The sequence below is a fragment of the Rhyacophila brunnea genome, unplaced genomic scaffold (assembly GCF_057557595.1).
Source record: "Rhyacophila brunnea isolate RB1 unplaced genomic scaffold, BYU_Rbru_1.0 scaffold_8, whole genome shotgun sequence".
Classification (NCBI taxonomy): Eukaryota; Metazoa; Arthropoda; class Insecta; order Trichoptera; family Rhyacophilidae; genus Rhyacophila; species Rhyacophila brunnea.
The window spans coordinates 24,505,838-24,525,437 of NW_028233350.1; the positions used below are offsets into that span (position 1 = coordinate 24,505,838).

Here is a 19,600-nt window from a genome sequence, read left to right on the forward strand (position 1 = left end):
TGGTTCAATTTATTCATGTTTTTCATTCCATTCCATCCACTCTTCTTTTTCCCATCATTAGGATGGATATAACGCAGCATACCTTAGCAAAGCGCATTTTTAATACATATTGAGTAAAACTCATTCTATAGCTTTACCGTTATATCGTAACTACTGACGTCTTAGCAGCAATTTGCAGAACTACAAATCTCCTGCTCTTTCAGGTACACCCCGATCCCCGCTTTTTACCATTAAACTACATACATATGAAATCGCAACCAACAAATTAATAGTTTACAGCAGTTTAATACTCTCAATAAATACAGTTGTTTTTATAGAAAATAGTTTATTTATACTGATTAGATTGTAGAATGAAATCAGTTCAAAACAGTAACTGATAAAAGATAATAAATACATACTAACACCATTTGTACCGACTGACTATTAAAAATATGTTTTTAATTTATTTTATGAAACACTCACTCTTTATTGTTTTCATATAATGATAGAAATATCACAGTAAATTTGTGAAAGAAAAACATCAAAAAATACATTTTTATATGACTTAAAAACACATATATAAAAATATATTAGTGACGATGATAATGACAACTTAATAACGCTTCCATATTATGATATTTCAGTTGACTCGTAATTAAATGCTTGGATGGATGTAATATTTCATTTTAATAGGCGAATCTCATATCTTCACTGTAACCGAGTTTATTTAAATTAGGTTGGCAGGCGAAGTTAATCATGGGGGGAGGTCCACACATCAGAACGAGGACATCGGCCGCCGGCGGAAATAGATGATCTTTCAGCATCACTTCGTTCACATGACCTCCGCTGTATGCCCAATCTGAAACATTCACAAACAAAATTATGCACCTTTCAGAAACTAACAAAATAAAGTTACAAATAATGCAGTATTTTTATATATTATTCCGATTTAGTTTTTGAATTGGATCACTTAGTTAAGTCTCGGCATTAATTATGAAATATTATCAACCAAATACTCTGGCTGCAGTGAAAATGCATTATATTCTTTCGACTATATTTTGTCATATTTCTTGGATAATTTGTTTGATTTCTTTGTGAATATCGTGGATCCGTTGTTGAATCGTCGTTGTCATATTTGCATATATGTATCCAGTTTCTTTATGTAACAGCAAAGAAAAAAGTCTGACGCTTTACGCAAAATTCGCAATCATAGCACAAGTTATGTGGGATGTTCCGGTGAAACGCATATATGCAGGCCTTCTTCAACAATTTCTGGGAAAAAAAACTTTTGCAGCATCTATCGCTATTCACAAGAACCGCATTACCATTGTCATCTTTGAACAAAAACAGTCTAGCTCTGTTTTGCTCGTGGTTAAATTTTCAAAGAAATTCGATTTTTTTTTGATAACCACAACACATGTTGCATTATCAAATTCTCCATAATAAATTGCCAGTGTCCGAACTAAAGAACAGTAAAATCACAACCAACTGCAATGCTACCAATGAAAATGGCAAGTAAACAAAACAAAATCGGAAAGGTTACTACGAAACACTCTGTATAATAAATACTTCTTATACAGGTACTCAACAGAAATAACAAAATTGCTCACTAAACACTTATTTTGTCATATCTGAAATGTTTAACTTTAAACCTGAATATTGTTAGTAAATAATCTCTTGCTATCTATGTGAACAATTTTAGTCATACTATTGCATGAGTTTTCAAAGATAAATAAGAATGTTGATATTAATTATTATGTGTTTATTCTCTGCAATTATTTTATTAATTAAAATATATTATTGAATACAGGAAAAATAAATAACATGCTAACTAAGTAATCCACATCATTTTAAACAATCAGAAGAGGTTTTATCTGTTCAGATGACCGAGAGGTAAAATTATAAATTTATTATTATATAATATGTATTAAGTTATCAATAAAAAAAACATCTTCATACTACCGAAAGGAAAGATGTCATAGAATTCTTCATGCCGAAGACCAGATAAACTATGGAAGAGCTATTATAACGACTTGATGAGAGTTATTGAAGAAGACATTAATATGAAGTTTATGACAATTTTATTGAATACATCCCCGAATGACCATGTTGTTGGTATTGTACTGATGATAATTGATTAAAGAATATAGATAATTAGAAATGTAGAAACATCCAGTACACGGATTCAAGATCAACAACAAACAGGCTTACAGGTCTGAAAAGATTAAAGACTGGTTCGGCGAATTCAAAAAGTCCAAATCAGACATCGAATACTAACCAGCCGGGGGGGAATCCAGTGTGTACCAAAGTTCAAACTGCGATGGAAATTCACTTTGCACATCTTCCAATTCTTTTCTGACTAAAATATCATTCTGCGTCTGGTTTGCAAAAATCAGTTTCATCTGTGTGTTGTCCGTCTTGTCTTTGCAAATGTGTCTGATTAATTGAAGCATTGGCGTGATGCCAGTTCCGCCTGAAAATCAATAAATTATGGCATTGGCATTCAACATTAAAATAATACATAAAATATTATGCACACACACACTATTTCCGTATTCGATTTAAAAAAAAAACCACATGTAAGGAAAAGATGAAAACTTTTCGACCAAAAAAGTTGAAATCAAAAACAAAAAAAAATTGAGAATGGTCAAAAATCAATTCAGGAACCCAGGGTTACTGTGCTAATAAGATAAGGAATTTAGAGTTCAAAGAAAAAATTTACCATTTCCACTTTGAAATGTTAGATACGTCATATATACCCACAGTTTTTTTTATCTTAACAAGACTTTTAACGAGGAATGGTTATTATCCATTCACCCAACGAGTCCTTGCTTTGAATCAAACATTCATTGAAATAAATCATATATGAATTTTTCTGATGTGGGCTTCTAATCCATGGCTTCAGATAGAGTTCTGGCCACCATGAGCGGATGAAATATCAAGTATCCTGGTATTTATTATGTAATTATGTATGTATATAATATTATATCTTTTGAATTAAAATATATTTGCCAAATAATATTAAATCCTGTAATAAAATTGCAGATTATGTCATAGTAACTATTGTTTGTCATAAAGTAACGTTGTAGCTTTCATAGAAAATAAGATAAAAGAAAAAATCTTTAACCTTGACAGCTAATGCGTCTGTTGGCGTATAATCATAATATTATATTAATAGATCGTTATTTTAGTCCATTGGTTAACTAACACTAACTGAGCATACCTGCTATCATGTTGAGTTTTTTTGCCACAATTTTGGTTGGCGGATCCTTACGCAATTTCTTAATAGTGAAAGTGCCATTTCCTAAGTACATCAAGCGACCCGATGGGCCTCTCACATCGATTGTATCACCAATCTTCATGCTTTCCAGATGTTGTGACATCTTGCCACCCTCTGGAAATCTGGGATGCACATTTTTGAAATATACCTATAATAAAGAGTGACATATTTTGTTTTCATGTTCATAAAATTATCAATTTGATGAGGAATAATTCTGAATAAATTAATATAATTTACCTTGACAACCAAGTCAACAAATCCTTGATCTTCGTCAGAAGAAACTGGAGTATATGAGCGGATAATTAGGTCATCGCCAATTTTGGCCGATAAATGAATGTGCTGGCCAATTGGAAGTCCTGTGCGCGAAATATAAATATAAATTTTCAGTACGTTTTCACAGATGGTATGTAGTAATTTTAGAAGCAGATATTGCATGATATGACGTCAGGCGATATTAACATAATAGAAGTCTATTATAATGTTACGAAATTAATTTATGTTAATTTTAACATTAATTCAAAGAATCGTGGTACTTTCATACGTTACATGCACACAGAAATTAAATGAAAGAAAATTCAATACCAGGATAAATATATATTTGAAACAATTTTGTCATATGAACCAAATTTATTACTGCATAAGTCAGATCGAAAAATTAAATAGCTACATAAGTCCCGGTTAAAATGATCGATTAATTGATTGTTATGACTTAAATTTTAACGTTGGTAATTCGGTTATTCGTCGGTGTCTGTCTGTACATTCTGTTCACTTAAAAAATCAATTTAGTTATTGACTTATGACCTATATAATGAAATATATAACTGTTTAGGTAGGTAATTCATACTCATAGTACACATACATAATATAAGCACTCATTTATGATCGTGACTCGAGAATAAAAATTGTCTCAGCTCAAAAAATTACAAAATGTATGAGTTATAAACTGTCATGTAAAATGACATATACCTTCCACAGAGTTTATTAGCCATACACCAGACCAAACCAGAAGCTAATGCGTGAATTGATGCATTGCCGGTTATATGACTAGTTCTGTGATGGTTTTTGTGATTTTATTTTCTTTTTGTACAATTTTTTTTTTTTTTGTATTATTATTGCCATATTATAATATACCTATAAATTATTAATATATGGCCGGTATGATATAGTAGGTACCTAAATAAAAAGAATAAGTAATTATGGTGTATTTTTCATACCTAGTATGTGTTGGTCAGACGGTAATCCGAACCTATACCGTCTTGTATCATGGCTAATTTCTTCTTTTTCAATAAGTGGCAAGGCATACTTCACCGTGGAGTCTTTCAATGTGATTTGCTTCTTTTTTTTACAAGATCGGAACCATGGTAGTAAGAATGACGCCATGATGACAGTGGCGATCACACAACCGAGCCCCACGGCCAATTGCACATTCTAAAATGAAGACAATAAAGTAAAAAAACTCACAATAAAATGAAATAATCAGTCTTATCATAGTAAATCAAAATCAAAGGATAAGATATCTCACATATTATATACATGATTATTAACATGTACACAGTAATATTATAATGGCGAACCTGTGTCACTAAGTGACAAGTAGACAATTTTTATGCGACACATGGGCAAAGTTTGAATTCTGTTTTGCAACCGTTTGGTTTTTTTTTTTACATAAAAGTTACTTCATTTAACAACACTCACTTAATTGATTAATGTGTTTTATCGATAGGTATGAAAAAAGAAATACAGCCGAACATGGTTATTACTATCACGATGTAATGAGGAAACATTCATTGACATTTTAGTTTATGATTTTCTTCATACGTTTAGTCACTTTTATAACGAGTTACTTTTCGGGTATACCGAGCAAAACTGTTAATGTGTTGATTGTTTAAAAACAATATTTTCGACCCTAAGCAATAAAATCCGACCGGTCAGTTAACTAGACCGATGCCGCCAGGATCGGATTACGTTTATGACACTAATTAAGTGTCTATGTATCTAATTGGTGCCGACAACATTGAAAAAGTATCCACGCATATGGTTGAAATTGCATGTAAAAAATCTAAGCTTTGTGAAGTCAGTAGGTACCTACCAGCGCCGGCGGCTCAGCACTTCATTACAATAAACAACTTCTTTTGTAGTGTATGAATGCAATGCTTGTTTTGCGGATTTTTACGATGGTTTTCAGATGTTTTATGTTCTATGCTTAAATAGAATGTGGCGCGAAAAATGTTATATAACGATACAACGAGTAATGCTTATAACGAGCAAATTCAGTCGGCCCCATCTTCCTCGTAATAACCAAGTTCGACTGTATATAGATACAGTTACTGTTACAGTGCAGTCAGGAACAGAGAAATTTAGAAACATTATCGACTATTAGCTTAATTTATAGTCATCAATTCTTAATTATTTTTGGATATTAGCCAATCAACAAAGAATAATTTAATAAGAGTATAAATGTACAATTTCGAAAGAGAAACGTTGTGATAACTGATAGATGGTATTAAGTGTGTGAAAATAAATTGCACACTATTTGTAGCTGCTCTCCACCATCTGTTTTTCGAAGACTATTCGTCAACGGGACATTATTATAAACTATGCTTATCATTGAAATAAATTTTTATGACAACAGCTAATCATAATAAATACAATCATAATTACAATCCTAAACTAAAACAAAAGAATGATTACAGTATGTCCTAGCATCATCTGAAAAACATGTAGTAACCATCCCTGCACCATATTGGCTTTTAAACAGAGCATATAGCACTTCACAAAGTATTAACAGGGTTTTTACAGGAAACGGTTGTTTGCGATTCACTCAACACCAGTGGCGAAGGGTGGAGGTTGCAAATCAAATAATTATGTCTGACAAAGTTTAGCGTGCACTATTTATGTCGAATCTAACAGCCTACCTCCACGCTTTGCCACTGCCCTACACATTGGGTCATTGTATTATACAGAGATTACCTAACTTATTTGGCACATATTTTGAAGAAAAAAAAACAGAAGTGCAGTGACATATTTGCATTCAGCACCTCTCTTGCTGCTGTTAAAATATAGCACTTATTACCCAATAAGTTCCTGAGATATTCCCAGTCATAAAAAAATGTAGACATAAAATGTAGGGTCCCGTGATACGCCTGATTTAAGACCGGGTGTGGTGTGGGGTAGGTTAGTTAGCCATTACTTAAATGTATGTTACACAATAAATGAATAGTTTTCAAATAATTCTTCAGCTTTCAAACCATTGCACGTGTGACATGAAGTAAGAGGTAAAAATTATTAATCGCACCAATTTCATTTTTCACATAGCGGTTATAATTTTTTTCATGTGATTTTTTTAATTCTAAAATAACAGGATGTCCTGCACTTTTTCTTTAAATTGAATATTGTCAAATAGTTCTCCATTCTCCACATATTATAATATACCTGATCTACATCTGTTACAAAGTGACAGGTATATTATTTATAGGTTTGGTAGCAAAAAGGTCAGCTGCCAAGGTATGTGTAAGGAAAATCAAATCATGATTTTATCTAAATCGTCTAAAGAAATACACATTCTACAAATTTATTATCGTTATGGGAAATTGATTTAAAATAAATTGTTTGTTCCCAATCATTTATGGTGAATTGAGTAATGGTAAGATTGGTTGTACTTTGGGTATCAGATAGCATATTTTCACGGAACCTACTCTCAAACAGGGGTGGTTTTAGGTAGACGGAGATCTGAAGTACCAACAAGTTTGAAGGCACTTTTGTGAAATTTTTCAATTACAATGTCAGTACCTACTTTCTATCGAAGCGACCACATCGTCTGCTACGAGGGTGGGTCAATAATTCCTTAGAAAAAAGCATTAAAACAGTTTTTATTTTTGTATTTTTTTTTTATTTCTCAACATAATCTCCTTGGAGCTCAATACACTTGGTTAGACGTTTCTCAATTTTTTTTAAACCGTCAGAAAAATAAGTTTTCGGAAGGTCCTCAAAATAAGCATTTGTCCGATCGATGACTTCTTCATTTGAAAAAAAACGTTGTCCACTTAGCCATTTTTTTAAGTTTGGGAAAAGGAAAAAGTCACTGGGGGCTAAATCTGGCGAATACGGTGGGTGGTCGACCAATTCGAACTTCAATTCTTCAATTTTAGCCATTGATCGTAAACATGTGTGAACACGGGCATTGTCCTGATGAAAGAGGATTTTTTTCCTGTTTAAATGAGGCCGTTTTTCTTCAATTTTGTTTTTTAGCTGGTCCAATAAAGATGCATAATAATCCCCTGTTATTGTTTTTCCTTTTTCCAAATAGTCAACGAAAATAATTCCACGTGCATCCCAAAATACAGTAGCCATAACCTTACCAGCTGATTTTACGGTTTTCGCCTTCTTTGGACATGGTTCGCCTTTCGCAATCCACTGCTTTGACTGTTCTTTCGTCTCGGGAGTATAGTGGTGTATCCATGTTTCATCTACAGTCACAAAGCGACGAAAAAATTCATCCGGATTGCGTTGCATGAGCGACAACAGGGCTTTAGAGGCCACCACCCTATTGCGTTTATTGTCGACTGTGAGCAAACGCGGCACCCATCTTGCAGAAATTTTTTTCATGCCCAATTTGTCATGTAAAATAGAAATGACGCTACCTTTTGAGATCCCTGTAACCTCAATTATCTCACTCAACTTTAATCTTCGGTCACTTAACACCGTATCGTGGATTTTATTGATCATTTCTGGTGTAGTCACCTCTACAGGACGTCCTGAGCGTGGTTCATCCTTTGTTGATGTACGACCACGTTTAAATTCATTTAACCAGTTATAAATAGTTGCAAGTGAAGGAGCAGATATGCCGTGAACTAAATCCAACTCATTTTTTATTTCCTTTGCTGTTAACCCTTTTATATTAAAATGTTTAATAACAGCTCTAAACTCAATTTTCTCCATTTTCCATTTTTCCATTTTCCACAAGCAAATTTTTTTTTAAATGTACGAGAAACACACAACAACCCGACCAATCTGATTGAAACTTCGCAGCATACTGAATCGGTAGTGCCGCTGCATGAAAACAAACCGCTTACAGTACTAGTCGCGCCACCTGTCAGCTTTTCTAAGGACTTATTGACCCACCCTCGTATCAAAAGTCGAAACATTCATTCCTTCATTTGCCGCCCACAAGTAATGCATGAGTTGCCTACACTCACAGGACGTCACTGAGTAGAGCCACGTCGAGTAATACATTAGCTTTCTATTCGCAAGTGGAGATTCATAAATCAACCGTACCAATATCACTATGGCTATAAAATTAACCAGTATACATCGTAGTGCAATTTTAGAGCTGACTTGACAGTATTAATAGTACTAAGCATATTTTGGTCTGGCACAATAGACTACAAAATTCTGGTGTGATGCACCATGATTTATATTGTATGATTGGCTTTATATTACACTTTGTATGATGTTTTAACACAGCTGCTATCAAGTAAAAAAATAAACCAGTTGGAAACACTTTAAGGATCATTAATACACTCTGAAAATTTTGATATTTCGTGAGTGATGCGCAGAATTTGTTGTTTTTACATTTATCTTCATTGTGTAAATATTTTTTTCTTGGCAAATAATGTTTGTAATACAAATAAATTATTGTCCTATGGTAGAAGTTCATTTAACTTAGCATTCGTATCACAAGATTAGTACTAAGTCTTATTAATATTGTGTATATTTTCCATTTACTTACTTATATTATTTTAAAAATTAGCTCCATTGTGGAGTAGTGCCAGATTGCCGTCTCTTAACACATTGATCGCCAACTAGTTTTACATAAAATAGTTAAAAAATGATTATTTGTTTTTAAGGTATTATTTGATAGGTTATGAAAGAATATAATGTTTTTTTCATTTTGATGATTTTTCTACGTAAATATTGGTTTTTATGATGTGCCGGCCACATGTGTCCGTCGCGGCGCCAACAAGTTAATTTATTCTATTGCGCCGTGCCGGCCATTTCGCCGGTCACCTGTCCATATGTGTTGACGAGAGCATGGTGCCATTTCGCGGTCGAATTATATTTAGATTTAGAGAGTATAATAAACAGAAAAGGCACAAATACGGAATAAAAGTTTTCAAATTGGGTAGTATAATACCTGGATACACATAAACTGGAAATATACGTATACATACCTTATAATCATTTTTGTTATTCTATTTTTTTATTATTTACATATTTTTTATAACTTACATTTTTATAATCTATTTAATTTTTATTTTTATATCAATAAAAACACATTTACAATTTAAAAGGAAAACTTTTTTTTTCATTATGTACATTCTTTACATTAGTGAGCCTATATTTTGTGACTGGGAAGTAGAGGTGGGAAAACTGGTCGATTTTGAAGACTAAGTATACTTACTACCAGTATAAAAAAATACTTGGTATCTAAACTTGTTCCAAAATACTTACTAGTATTTGAAATATCAGCTTTAATAGAATCGTTAAAAATACGTCGGCTTTTTGAAATGTCCCATTTTCGAGACAGGTACAGCTAGAACTGTGGCGCTAGTCACTCATGTTTCAGTAGTTATCCATTTATACAATCACGCATATAATTTGAATTCAGTTTATGTTTACAAATTACAATTATAACACTAAAAAATCGAGAAACTTGACGTGACGAAACCAGATAAACGCGTAGTCAGTTAACGTTATCAGAACTCCGTTATTCCGGCTTGCGACTGACGTCAATTCGATGTAAATGTCTTACTCAACTAAAACTAAAATTAAAACCCGTCGCATACTAAACAAACGCGAGTCGCGACGCCGAAGCGATGATTTCATACGTGGCAAAACTACGAACTAGCTAGCGGTCGGCGAGATCTCATACCATGTGTCGAACTCCTGGACTCGATAAAGTTTCATACTCAACTAAAACCAAAAACCAAAAACTCTTTTAAACCTAAAACCCTAAGGCGAACTCAAAAGTATCCTATAAAACGAACACGTGACCATTTCTGTCCTTCACTATACCAACTTTACAACAGAGGAGAAAGGGAGAACAATGACAGTTGAGTATAATATCACGGCTAGACATACGTGTATCATGATATCTCGCTCGCGCGCATTTAATATCAATAGCGCTGAATAGCGAGTCACGGCGCATATATTAGCGAATGCGTTCGAATTCGAACATCTAATACGTTTCAAGTTTCTTGAAACAAGTTTATTGGGCAACAAATACTTAGTATGGGTATTTTCATCCGAAACTTAAGTACACAAACTTGTGACAGTATTTCCAACTCACCTCTACTGGGAAGACATATTTTCAGGCCAAGTGGCAGTAATATACAGAAGGGCCATGCCGGTCACCGCGTATCGAAAAATGCACTGCGAGCGTGCCCGCCGGCGCTGTAGAACAACTCTAAGGCAGGTCTTCTTTGCCGGTCACCGGTGACCCCCATGGCCCCCTGAACGTAATCCAATGCCGGTCACCGGTGACCCCCATGGCGATCAATGTGTTAAGCAATGGGCACGGGTTAGAATCTTGTGTCTGATAAACATCATAATATCTTGCTTTATTATTTCTTTATTTTTTCAATACTGTGATATAAGTTCTACCTATAATAGGTATAATAATTACCATAGTAAAATTGAATAAAATCTGTTGAAAGTAATAAGTGGAAATTTAGTAGCCAGTGACACTCTGTACTTACTAAAAGATTATTTTTACCACATTTTTATTAACTCGTATTCTTGTTAGTCCGGTACAGATTTTTTCTTGTGTCCACTAAAATTTTTTTCTTGTTTGTCCAAATTTGTATGGGACAATTATTGAAGATTTTTAACTAACTTCTCGACATTTGAAACTTTTATAATATGTCAGAACACGACGACAATGCATTCTTTTAATACTTTTGGCCATCTTTAAGCAGAATTGAATTCATTTTCAGTTAATTCTGTTTTGTATGTTTCGGAAAAAAATCATTAAAAGTAATATTTACTACTCACTATTAATTGTTGGTCGCTAAGCAACTAAATTATTAATATATACGTGTGTTACTATGGAAATCAATATGAAATGTAAAAATGACGTTTCAGTATTCTATAATATTTATTCAGTAAATATTTATATCAAGTACAAAAAAATATTTATTGATACGTAGAATTGTCAAGTTTATATGATTCAACAGAAAATTGAAAAGCGTGGTAAGTATACAAAAAGTTCTTTTTATCTTGTAATTATTAAGAAATTATGATACCTACTTACAAGTTGTTAAAAGTCATGTCTACTGGAGTATTTATAACGTAAGCATTATGTTATCAAGATTATGGTAAACAGATAGCATTCTGAATACAATACTTTTAAGATGTTACATAACAATAGGTAATTATAAAACTTATAAAGAAATCCAACATCACAAATTTCCCACTAAATAATATTAAAGTTTCAATTTAAAAAAACATGACAATATAACTAATAACATTGGACAAGCTTAAAAATATAGATAGGTAGGTACCTAGATGTATGTAAGTTATCAATAATGTCAAGATGACATTGGACTGATAGTGCAATAACAAAATAATAATATAAACAAATTGTGAGAAGGTAACCTACTAAAAAACACATTGGAAATATATTACAAATCTACTTACAGTGTAATCTTTTTGAGAATCCATGATGATAATAATTACGTATTAATATATACAAATTGCAAAACTTATACCTATTACAAAGGCTTCACTGAAATAAAGAAAACACGATCACCACCCGCCGCACACTACAAAGTCTTAAGTAGAATCTCAAATCGAAACTCTCGTTCACTGACATTCCGAAACTGTGTTGCCATCTTCTATCAAGCAATTATAGTACATTTCAGAGGAAGTGGTTAAAAGTTATAGTGGATATTTCCATAAAATTTATAGTACAAATTATATCAGGCGTATTTTTGCATGCAGCGAACTGAAAATTTTCTTTTCGGAACCAGATTCGACATCAGTATTCTTTTGTAGTAGACTACGCCCTCATCCGCATCCGAAGGGATAAAACGTGGTAAAATACCGGTAGGATAAACAATCCCACCTATATACGTATTAAAAATATATTATAAAATAACAGTCGTTAATACAACTGAATTTTTGTTCCTTAATATACCTAGCTGTTATCTTTCCTTCTCTTCTAAATTCCCTTTCCAAGTAAAATTCGCTGTATGTAGTTCATTAATAACTAGGTATGATGCAATATATAAAACTAAATAAGTTCAGCTTTCAAAATAGTCACTACATGGCAACTAAATTGCTTTAATTCAAATTACGTTAAACTGTACTTTTAGCCTATTACCAAAATTTGGATAATTGGAAAGGCTTTTCCGAATTCTCGCTGTGCCCCAGGGTCTCCCGCGCACCCAGGGGGGGGGGGCAAGGGGCCCTGGCACCCCCCAAACATTGAAATTGAAAGCCAATTAACTATACCTTTGGGCTTAGACAAATAAAAACGCTGGCAAAAAAATGATTTGTAATTCTCCAGCACCCTTTTTAGAACAATTTCTTAGATTTTAATTTCTAACACAAAAATTTCGAAACACTAATGTCAGGTTTTTTTAGAAACTCAATCCCTAATGGAACTGTCAAAAAATTCTCGGTGTCCACCCGAATTCCGGAGTGGTGTAGGTCATGGCTGGGGATGGCTGACAGGGCTCTAGCCTGGGGACCCGGGCTGTGGGGGGGCCGGCGTGTCGGGTTGACCAGATAAGTGAGATAAACACACATCATAAATTAGCTTTAATAGTAAAAAAAGTCGCCTGCGCCGCTATTATACTTCATGGCCATGAACATTTTCAATTACTTATATGATTGTGCAATATATTTTTTGATTATTATGTGTCGATATTCGACAGCTCCATTATTAAAGTGGATGTATTGAAAATCGCCAATAATTCACTGTATAAGTACCCTAAATTTGAAAACACAATTTGAAAAACGTTGATGTAGTGTTTCACACTGCCTTTAAACTAGTAGGGGGCCCGCCAAATACCCTAGCCTGAGGGCCCGTTTCAGGATGTGGGGACCATGATGTAGGTACACCGAGTGCAATAGACAACGAGAAATTAGGCTGTGAAGAAGAAAAAGAGCCTATGGGACGAATTTACATTCTCCTCCTTGGGCCCCCCCCAATATTAAATCCTGGGTGCGCCACTGAATACCTATAATATATAGTATAAACACACGTACATGTTCTGTTTTGTCCGGTTACCGTGTACATACTAGGTAATTATATTATATTTCGATCAGAGATAGTACGAGTAAATTATAGTACAGATACTATAATTATAGTACAGTTGGCTGTTCTGTTCCGAAGTTCCGATTTCATTGGAAATCCGACACAATTTACAAACGTTGCCAGATCACACTTTTAATACATGTAATTTTGACGCTACCGGAATACGGCGTCATCACCCCATCAGGACAAAAATTATTTGACTGATTCTGATTTAGTTTTTTCGTTGATTAACATTTTTCCGGGTACCTACCACTTTGGTAACTTTGGAGAAACGGCACCATATTGAAAAAAATACAACTAAAAACGGTTTCGGATATCATTGACTACACACCTGCAGAAGTTTTATTTCATATTATATACTTAAAGATCGTAAAATTCTACGCAAAAGTTTTCATTTTTTTCGATTTGTACTGCTAAAATAAAGCAAACAACCGAGAACGTACGATAACTGTCTACTGAGCCATGCGCAAAAAATAATAATTATTTAGGTACTAGGTATAATGTTCGCTTCGAAACAGTGTTGCCATATTTTGAAAGTGGAAATATAGTACAGTGCCTTCAAAATTATAGTATTTCGGCAAAAAATATAGTACGCGTTAGGTACCAATAATTTTCTGCATTTTCAAAAAATTAAGCGTGGGGTAGTTAACGTCTTGTTTTTTTTAGACAAAATATCCATGAAGGGTAATTATTAACGTCTTGTTTTTTAGACAAAATTGAAAAGTCAGTGGTTTCCAAACTTTATGTTACTACGCCTCCCTTAAAAAAGATCTAATCTAGGCGCCTCCCCCCTTATTTCATTAAATAATACAGACACCTTTTTAAATAGTCGACAAAGTACCTACTTACGAATACAAAAATTAAATAAAAAAACGAGGTTTTACTACTTACATTACATTAATTTTCGACGAATGTGCTTGTTTATTAGCACAATCAATTTTTACTAGTCAATTTAAATTCATCTACGTTCATTGACAAATGAATTCTATCATGGACCCCACATCCCGAGGCGGACCCCTCGGGTCAGGATTTTTCAACCACATATTTAAAATATCTAATATTTTCGAAACAAACAACGCCGCACGCGACTTTTTTTTGCTATTAATAAAAATATATGAAAAGTGCATGAGCAAACTAACCAAGAACTCTGGCGTAGAAATCATATAAAAATAATGGAGACATGGCGAATTTTTTTTTTGTCATTTTGATTTCCTAAGCTCCAATTTTGTATGAATGCCTTCACTTTGTCGTTTTAAATCAGTGAATGAATTAGTGGTCCTTGGATTTATTCATTCATTCAATTTTTTTTAAATTTCAACCAAATAGACAAGTTTAACAACAAAATTATCGTGAATAAACAAATTTGCCTCAAATTTCAATATTATGATTAATTTGACCCTTTTATTTCATTTTTTTACGAGATAGGATTATAAAATTAGTCTCCATATTTGCAGAAAGGTTTGGAAACAACCTTTTATAGGACTGTTTTTTTGTGTAGTTTATAACTAGCGGCTGTCTTATAAACTATGCATTTGCAAACTGCAAACCTGTGGCTTCATTAAGTGCTCGGCCGTAGTCATTTGGCGGGCGCGTCGCGGCGGCGTCTTGCGAAACTCAAACGTATAACAGTGTGTATTATGCCCCAAAAAAGACACTGTCTACGAACATTTTACACACGGTTATACGTTTGAGCTTTGCAAGACGCCGCCGCCGCGCCGCCCTCGCGCGATTACTACGTTCTTGCACTAATTGTGTTAAACTTTTTGAGCCTTCCTTTGCAACACTCTGCGCCTCCCATTTTGGAACTAGCTGTGTTAAGTAATTAACGTCACCTTTTTTTAGACATGGGGATTATTTATTTATTTTGCTTTTCACGGATTATTTTGGCGTTGTTTTCCTTCTATTGGCAACTTTTTTCCGATTACTCAAAATTATAGTATTTTGGGCGTACTATACCTGTTTTATATCGTACATAGTACGCAGACGAAAATTATAGTACAAATACTATAATTATAGTACGGTTGGCAACACTGCTTCGAAATGACATTTCACGATCGGTGCGAGTCGTTGGATCAAACTGAATCTGCGAGTCTACCACGATCGCTCGTACCGAGAACGGACATAGAGTAATCGTCGACCTAACTTCACTGATCGTTGACTGGGTCGTGTACGATCAACTGGAGAGTCTGCCACTCTAATTTGAGCTTACAAGCTCAAATTTATGTCAACCGATGTCATACATTCTCATTTCTGTAGAGCAGGCTATTCGATTTTCTTTTCAATTAAAAATGAACACTTGTGACGCCCATTGGACACGAGGATATATTTTGCGTAGGGTTAAAATAGAATTAAAAAGAACAAATAATATAAAAACGGTGTTTTTAAACAACTAAACAAAATAATAACAAAACAAACGTCATACGTAAATAAAAGTAAGTAATATAACTTAAAAATAAACTGAAAATTAATGTTAAATTTTGTCGAGTATCGCAAAAAAAGAATCTACGTCGTTTACTCTACTTGGCCTGTCTGCACGTATTATGAAAAAATTGTCGATAACTGTCAAATAATATTATCATCATGCCCGTGATTCCGCCAATTATGACGATTTCTGGCACGTGGTGTGGGATTTAAAAAAATATTATTAAAAATCTATCGCTTAATAGCGAATTAGTTACAAAAGTTACCTGTATGTACGAAATAATGTCTTGTTATCACAAAGTAAACAATTTCGTCAAAACTGAGAGCTATATTATAAGAATATACGTACATACAGCATATGCTGGACGAACGCCCACCATCTTTCCTGCACGAAAGTTAATAGGATAAGTACAAAACTAAAGTCAGATCTTATATTGTGTACTTATCCTTTGTTAATAAGCTACGAGATGAGATGATGTTTTCAGGCACTGTTTCCCGCTTAGCCATTAAAATTAAAATTATTTTTTTAATAAAATAAAGGCACACGCACATGACGCACCTGGCAACTTCGCATTACAATATTATTATTTTTGTGACAGGTGTACAAAAAAAGTGTCGCTCATCCGTAGATTGATAAAAATTCAAAATATTCCTTTCACTATCATCACTCTAATACGATTAGATATTTGCAACATTTAAAATTAAATATTATGTTGGAGAATGTTTCAAATTAATTTTACAGCAATAATAAATTATGAAAATAAATTTTAATTGTCATCGGATTTTACTGTTTTGTTTCAACGATGAAATCGATTAAAGTATATTTATTAATCAGCCGCTGTTTTGTAGGTACGTAAGTAGCTATATAATTTTTGGGCCAATTTTATTTAACGTGCCATGGGGTTTTTTATAACAATTATAACAACTTTTAGATCATTTTATTTCGCTATTCGCCTTTTCTAATTATTTACTATAGTAGTCACAACCGCCACAACATAGCTTGTCTCTTCGCGAATATCATTGTCACTTCCCTTCATGAATTATTCGATGACATTAATTATGGACGTAAAAAATAATATGATACGTTATTTGAAAGCACCTATAGTATTTTATTATTTATCGATGTTCTCATAGTGAACGAGAAACAGAACATTTATTTCGGCAAGTAGGTATCTAACATGCTATAAAAATTTTGACTATAATTTGTGTCATTTAAAAAATGATCTAAACCTAAACCCATACATAACTAATCATCGCCATAGCGGCGCTTTGGCTCAGTATCTTCGATATTGGGTATACCCAATGACATTAATAATATGGACGAAGCATCTGGTAAAAAAATGACACTCACTTTTTTGTCGGGTCTGCCGAATGGCATAATCTGTTCTAACGCCATTACAATAAAGGTGATATTACTATAAATTCCCGATGCTTTTTGTCGGTCTGCCGAATGGTTCGGTGCGAACGGCTTCGCTCAAATGAACATTGACACTAGAAACACTGTTCTAACGCAATTACAATAAAGGTGATATTGCTATAAATTCCCAATTCGTGATATCCCATAATGGAAATTGCGTGACGTCTACCTATATATGTGCGAATGTCGCTATGCGCGAATTTACTTGCTAGCTACTGTATTGAGTGCGTTGTCCATTAATAATGTCTTTGGGTATGCCTACCTACTTCTAGCCATAATTATATATTTTAGAAGTCTACTGTAGATGTTATATTATAAAGAAATAATATAAAACGCCATAAATTGACAAAACAGGTTTGAATCCTGGGTCTGACAAGTACACATTGTTGTTCAATTTGTGTATGAGTCACCCCCGTTTCAGACGGGACACCGGTGTCGCGCTCGTTTATAATAAGGAGGCCATTGTATTCGAATAAATGAGCCTTTGTATTATGTTTATGAACGCCCAGAGCTAATGAGTCAACGCATAATTTCGCGTTATAAATTAGAGCATAAAACTGGCTGCGGTAATAAAAACATGTGTATCGGCGGCTTGAGAATGTAGCGGCCGACGGAAAAGTGTACCGGACACGCTTTGACTCATTAGTGCGGGGCGTTCATAAACATAATACAAAGGCCCCTTTGTTTGAATACAAAGCGCGAGTGGAGAACTACAAGGTTCTAAGTGTTTGTCCTTGACGAAACAAAAGTAACAATGTGGTAGCTTAGAATACTATTTCATTGTTGAGTTTGGTTTTTCAAGGACGAACACTTAGAACCTTGTAGTATTAGGCTCGCGAAAGGGCTCCTTATTATATACGAGCGCGACACCGGTGTTCCGTCTGAAACGGGCCTCAGAGTATGGACCTAATAGGTTGAGCAAGTGGCTGACATTCATTTCTCGTAAAAACAAAATCTGTGTATACAAACGTCCACCGTGTGGAGGCCCATATGATCTTATTAGGATCGGACAAGGTCGGAATAAAAAAAAATGTACTTAATCGATTCTAGGTATATAGGTACCTACTATGCATCAAATATTATTCTGAGCCTAATAAAACAGAACAAACAAAAACGTGGTTTATTTACGTCAAACGTATACATAATAATATCCTTAATTATTTATTTAACTCAAGCTGTGATCGCAAATAAGATACGTACCTATTTGACATTAGGGTGCCATAGAAAAATTAAACGTCAAATATTTGAGTTGAAATCAAATCGGATTGATGTACATTTCAATTTGATTTGATCATAATAATTTTGTACCTAGACTCAGCAACAAAAAATACACTCGGTACCTACATAGGTACACGGATTAGCGAAGTTTCGTCAAATTTAATTTTAAAAAAGGTATAGTAATATTCAAAGGCAGGTATGTAATAAAGTACCAATACCTATAATTATGTATCTGGGGGATACAGAGGTTAATTCGATCACAACGCGAATATAATTTATGCATTAAATTAAAATTATACGCTATTTTTTATCGCAGATTAATCTAAATTAATTCCTAACATACATATAGTTAAGTTTGTGTCAAATAAACATGTATCGTCATTTGAAATTACATAATTTCGTTTCCCGGATAGGTAACTGGCGAAATCTTCAAACGGTTTAAATTTATTTTCGTTGTATTCTACAAATTCATTATAAGTAGGTACATTGTTTCTTTTACATATTATCAACAAGTAAGACTGCGTGCATAGTGTCGATTAACCAGTGTATTGTATAAAATCGTATTACAATAATAAAACATACATAATATTTCATTATTGTGGAGTGAAAGGAATTTTGAACGAAATTAGTCTGACGTAATGTCACATAATAAATTATGACTTTAGTGAATGAAAGTATACATACATCGTACAAATAACAAGAGATTATGTTTACTTACCGGAATCATTATAGTGAATTTCTTCAATGCTATCAGTTAAGAAAGAATGTACATAAAAAAAAACAGTCTTCAAAAAGTTAAAGTTGCGCTCAGTACAGTGCACAATTTTGATCAACCCCCTCACTTCTCTTCTCCCCTCAAATCAAGCAGAATCGTTTGACAGGTTTGACCATAGACTAATATACTTTTGACTTTTCCATACATCATAGACAATAAAACAAAATACATCAATTTTGAAAAAATCACAGGTTATTGATAGGTACCTAGCGGAGTACCTACCTAACCAAAGAGACCTTTATACGGGTC

The 19,600-nt window shown here is 33.7% G+C and overlaps 1 protein-coding gene across 2 annotated transcripts; it reads right to left on the reverse strand.

Annotated features, from left to right (window-relative positions):
* Nucleotides 1-266: 266 nt before the first annotated feature.
* On the reverse strand, nucleotides 267-19,438 carry LOC147064070 (NADH-cytochrome b5 reductase 2). Of its 2 annotated transcripts, none has more exons than XM_085958549.1 (6): nucleotides 19,295-19,438; nucleotides 4,474-4,687; nucleotides 3,497-3,615; nucleotides 3,203-3,407; nucleotides 2,258-2,452; nucleotides 267-838 (listed from the first exon to the last, which is right to left on the reverse strand). In XM_085958549.1, the coding sequence occupies exons 1-6, from the start codon at nucleotides 19,301-19,303 to the stop codon at nucleotides 666-668; spliced, it is 915 nt and encodes a 304-aa protein (XP_085814675.1). In that variant the 5' UTR covers nucleotides 19,304-19,438; the 3' UTR covers nucleotides 267-665. The 2 variants fall into 2 exon arrangements, with proteins under 2 accessions (XP_085814675.1, XP_085814674.1); XM_085958548.1 differs by lacking the exon at nucleotides 19,295-19,438 and adding an exon at nucleotides 11,897-12,066.
* Between the last annotated feature and the right edge of the window lie 162 nt (nucleotides 19,439-19,600).

What these genes read in the sequence shown, in the direction of transcription:
- LOC147064070 (XM_085958548.1), bottom strand. Translation starts at nt 11,920, where the DNA reads ATGGATTCTCAAAAAGATTACACT. An exon ending in ATTCTCAAAAAGATTACACT is followed by an intron (nt 4,688 to 11,896) that starts GTAAGTAGATTT and finishes TCTTCATTTTAG; the next exon opens with AATGTGCAATTGGCCGTGGG. An exon ending in GTCTGACCAACACATACTAG is followed by an intron (nt 3,616 to 4,473) that starts GTATGAAAAATA and finishes TTTCGCGCACAG; the next exon opens with GACTTCCAATTGGCCAGCAC.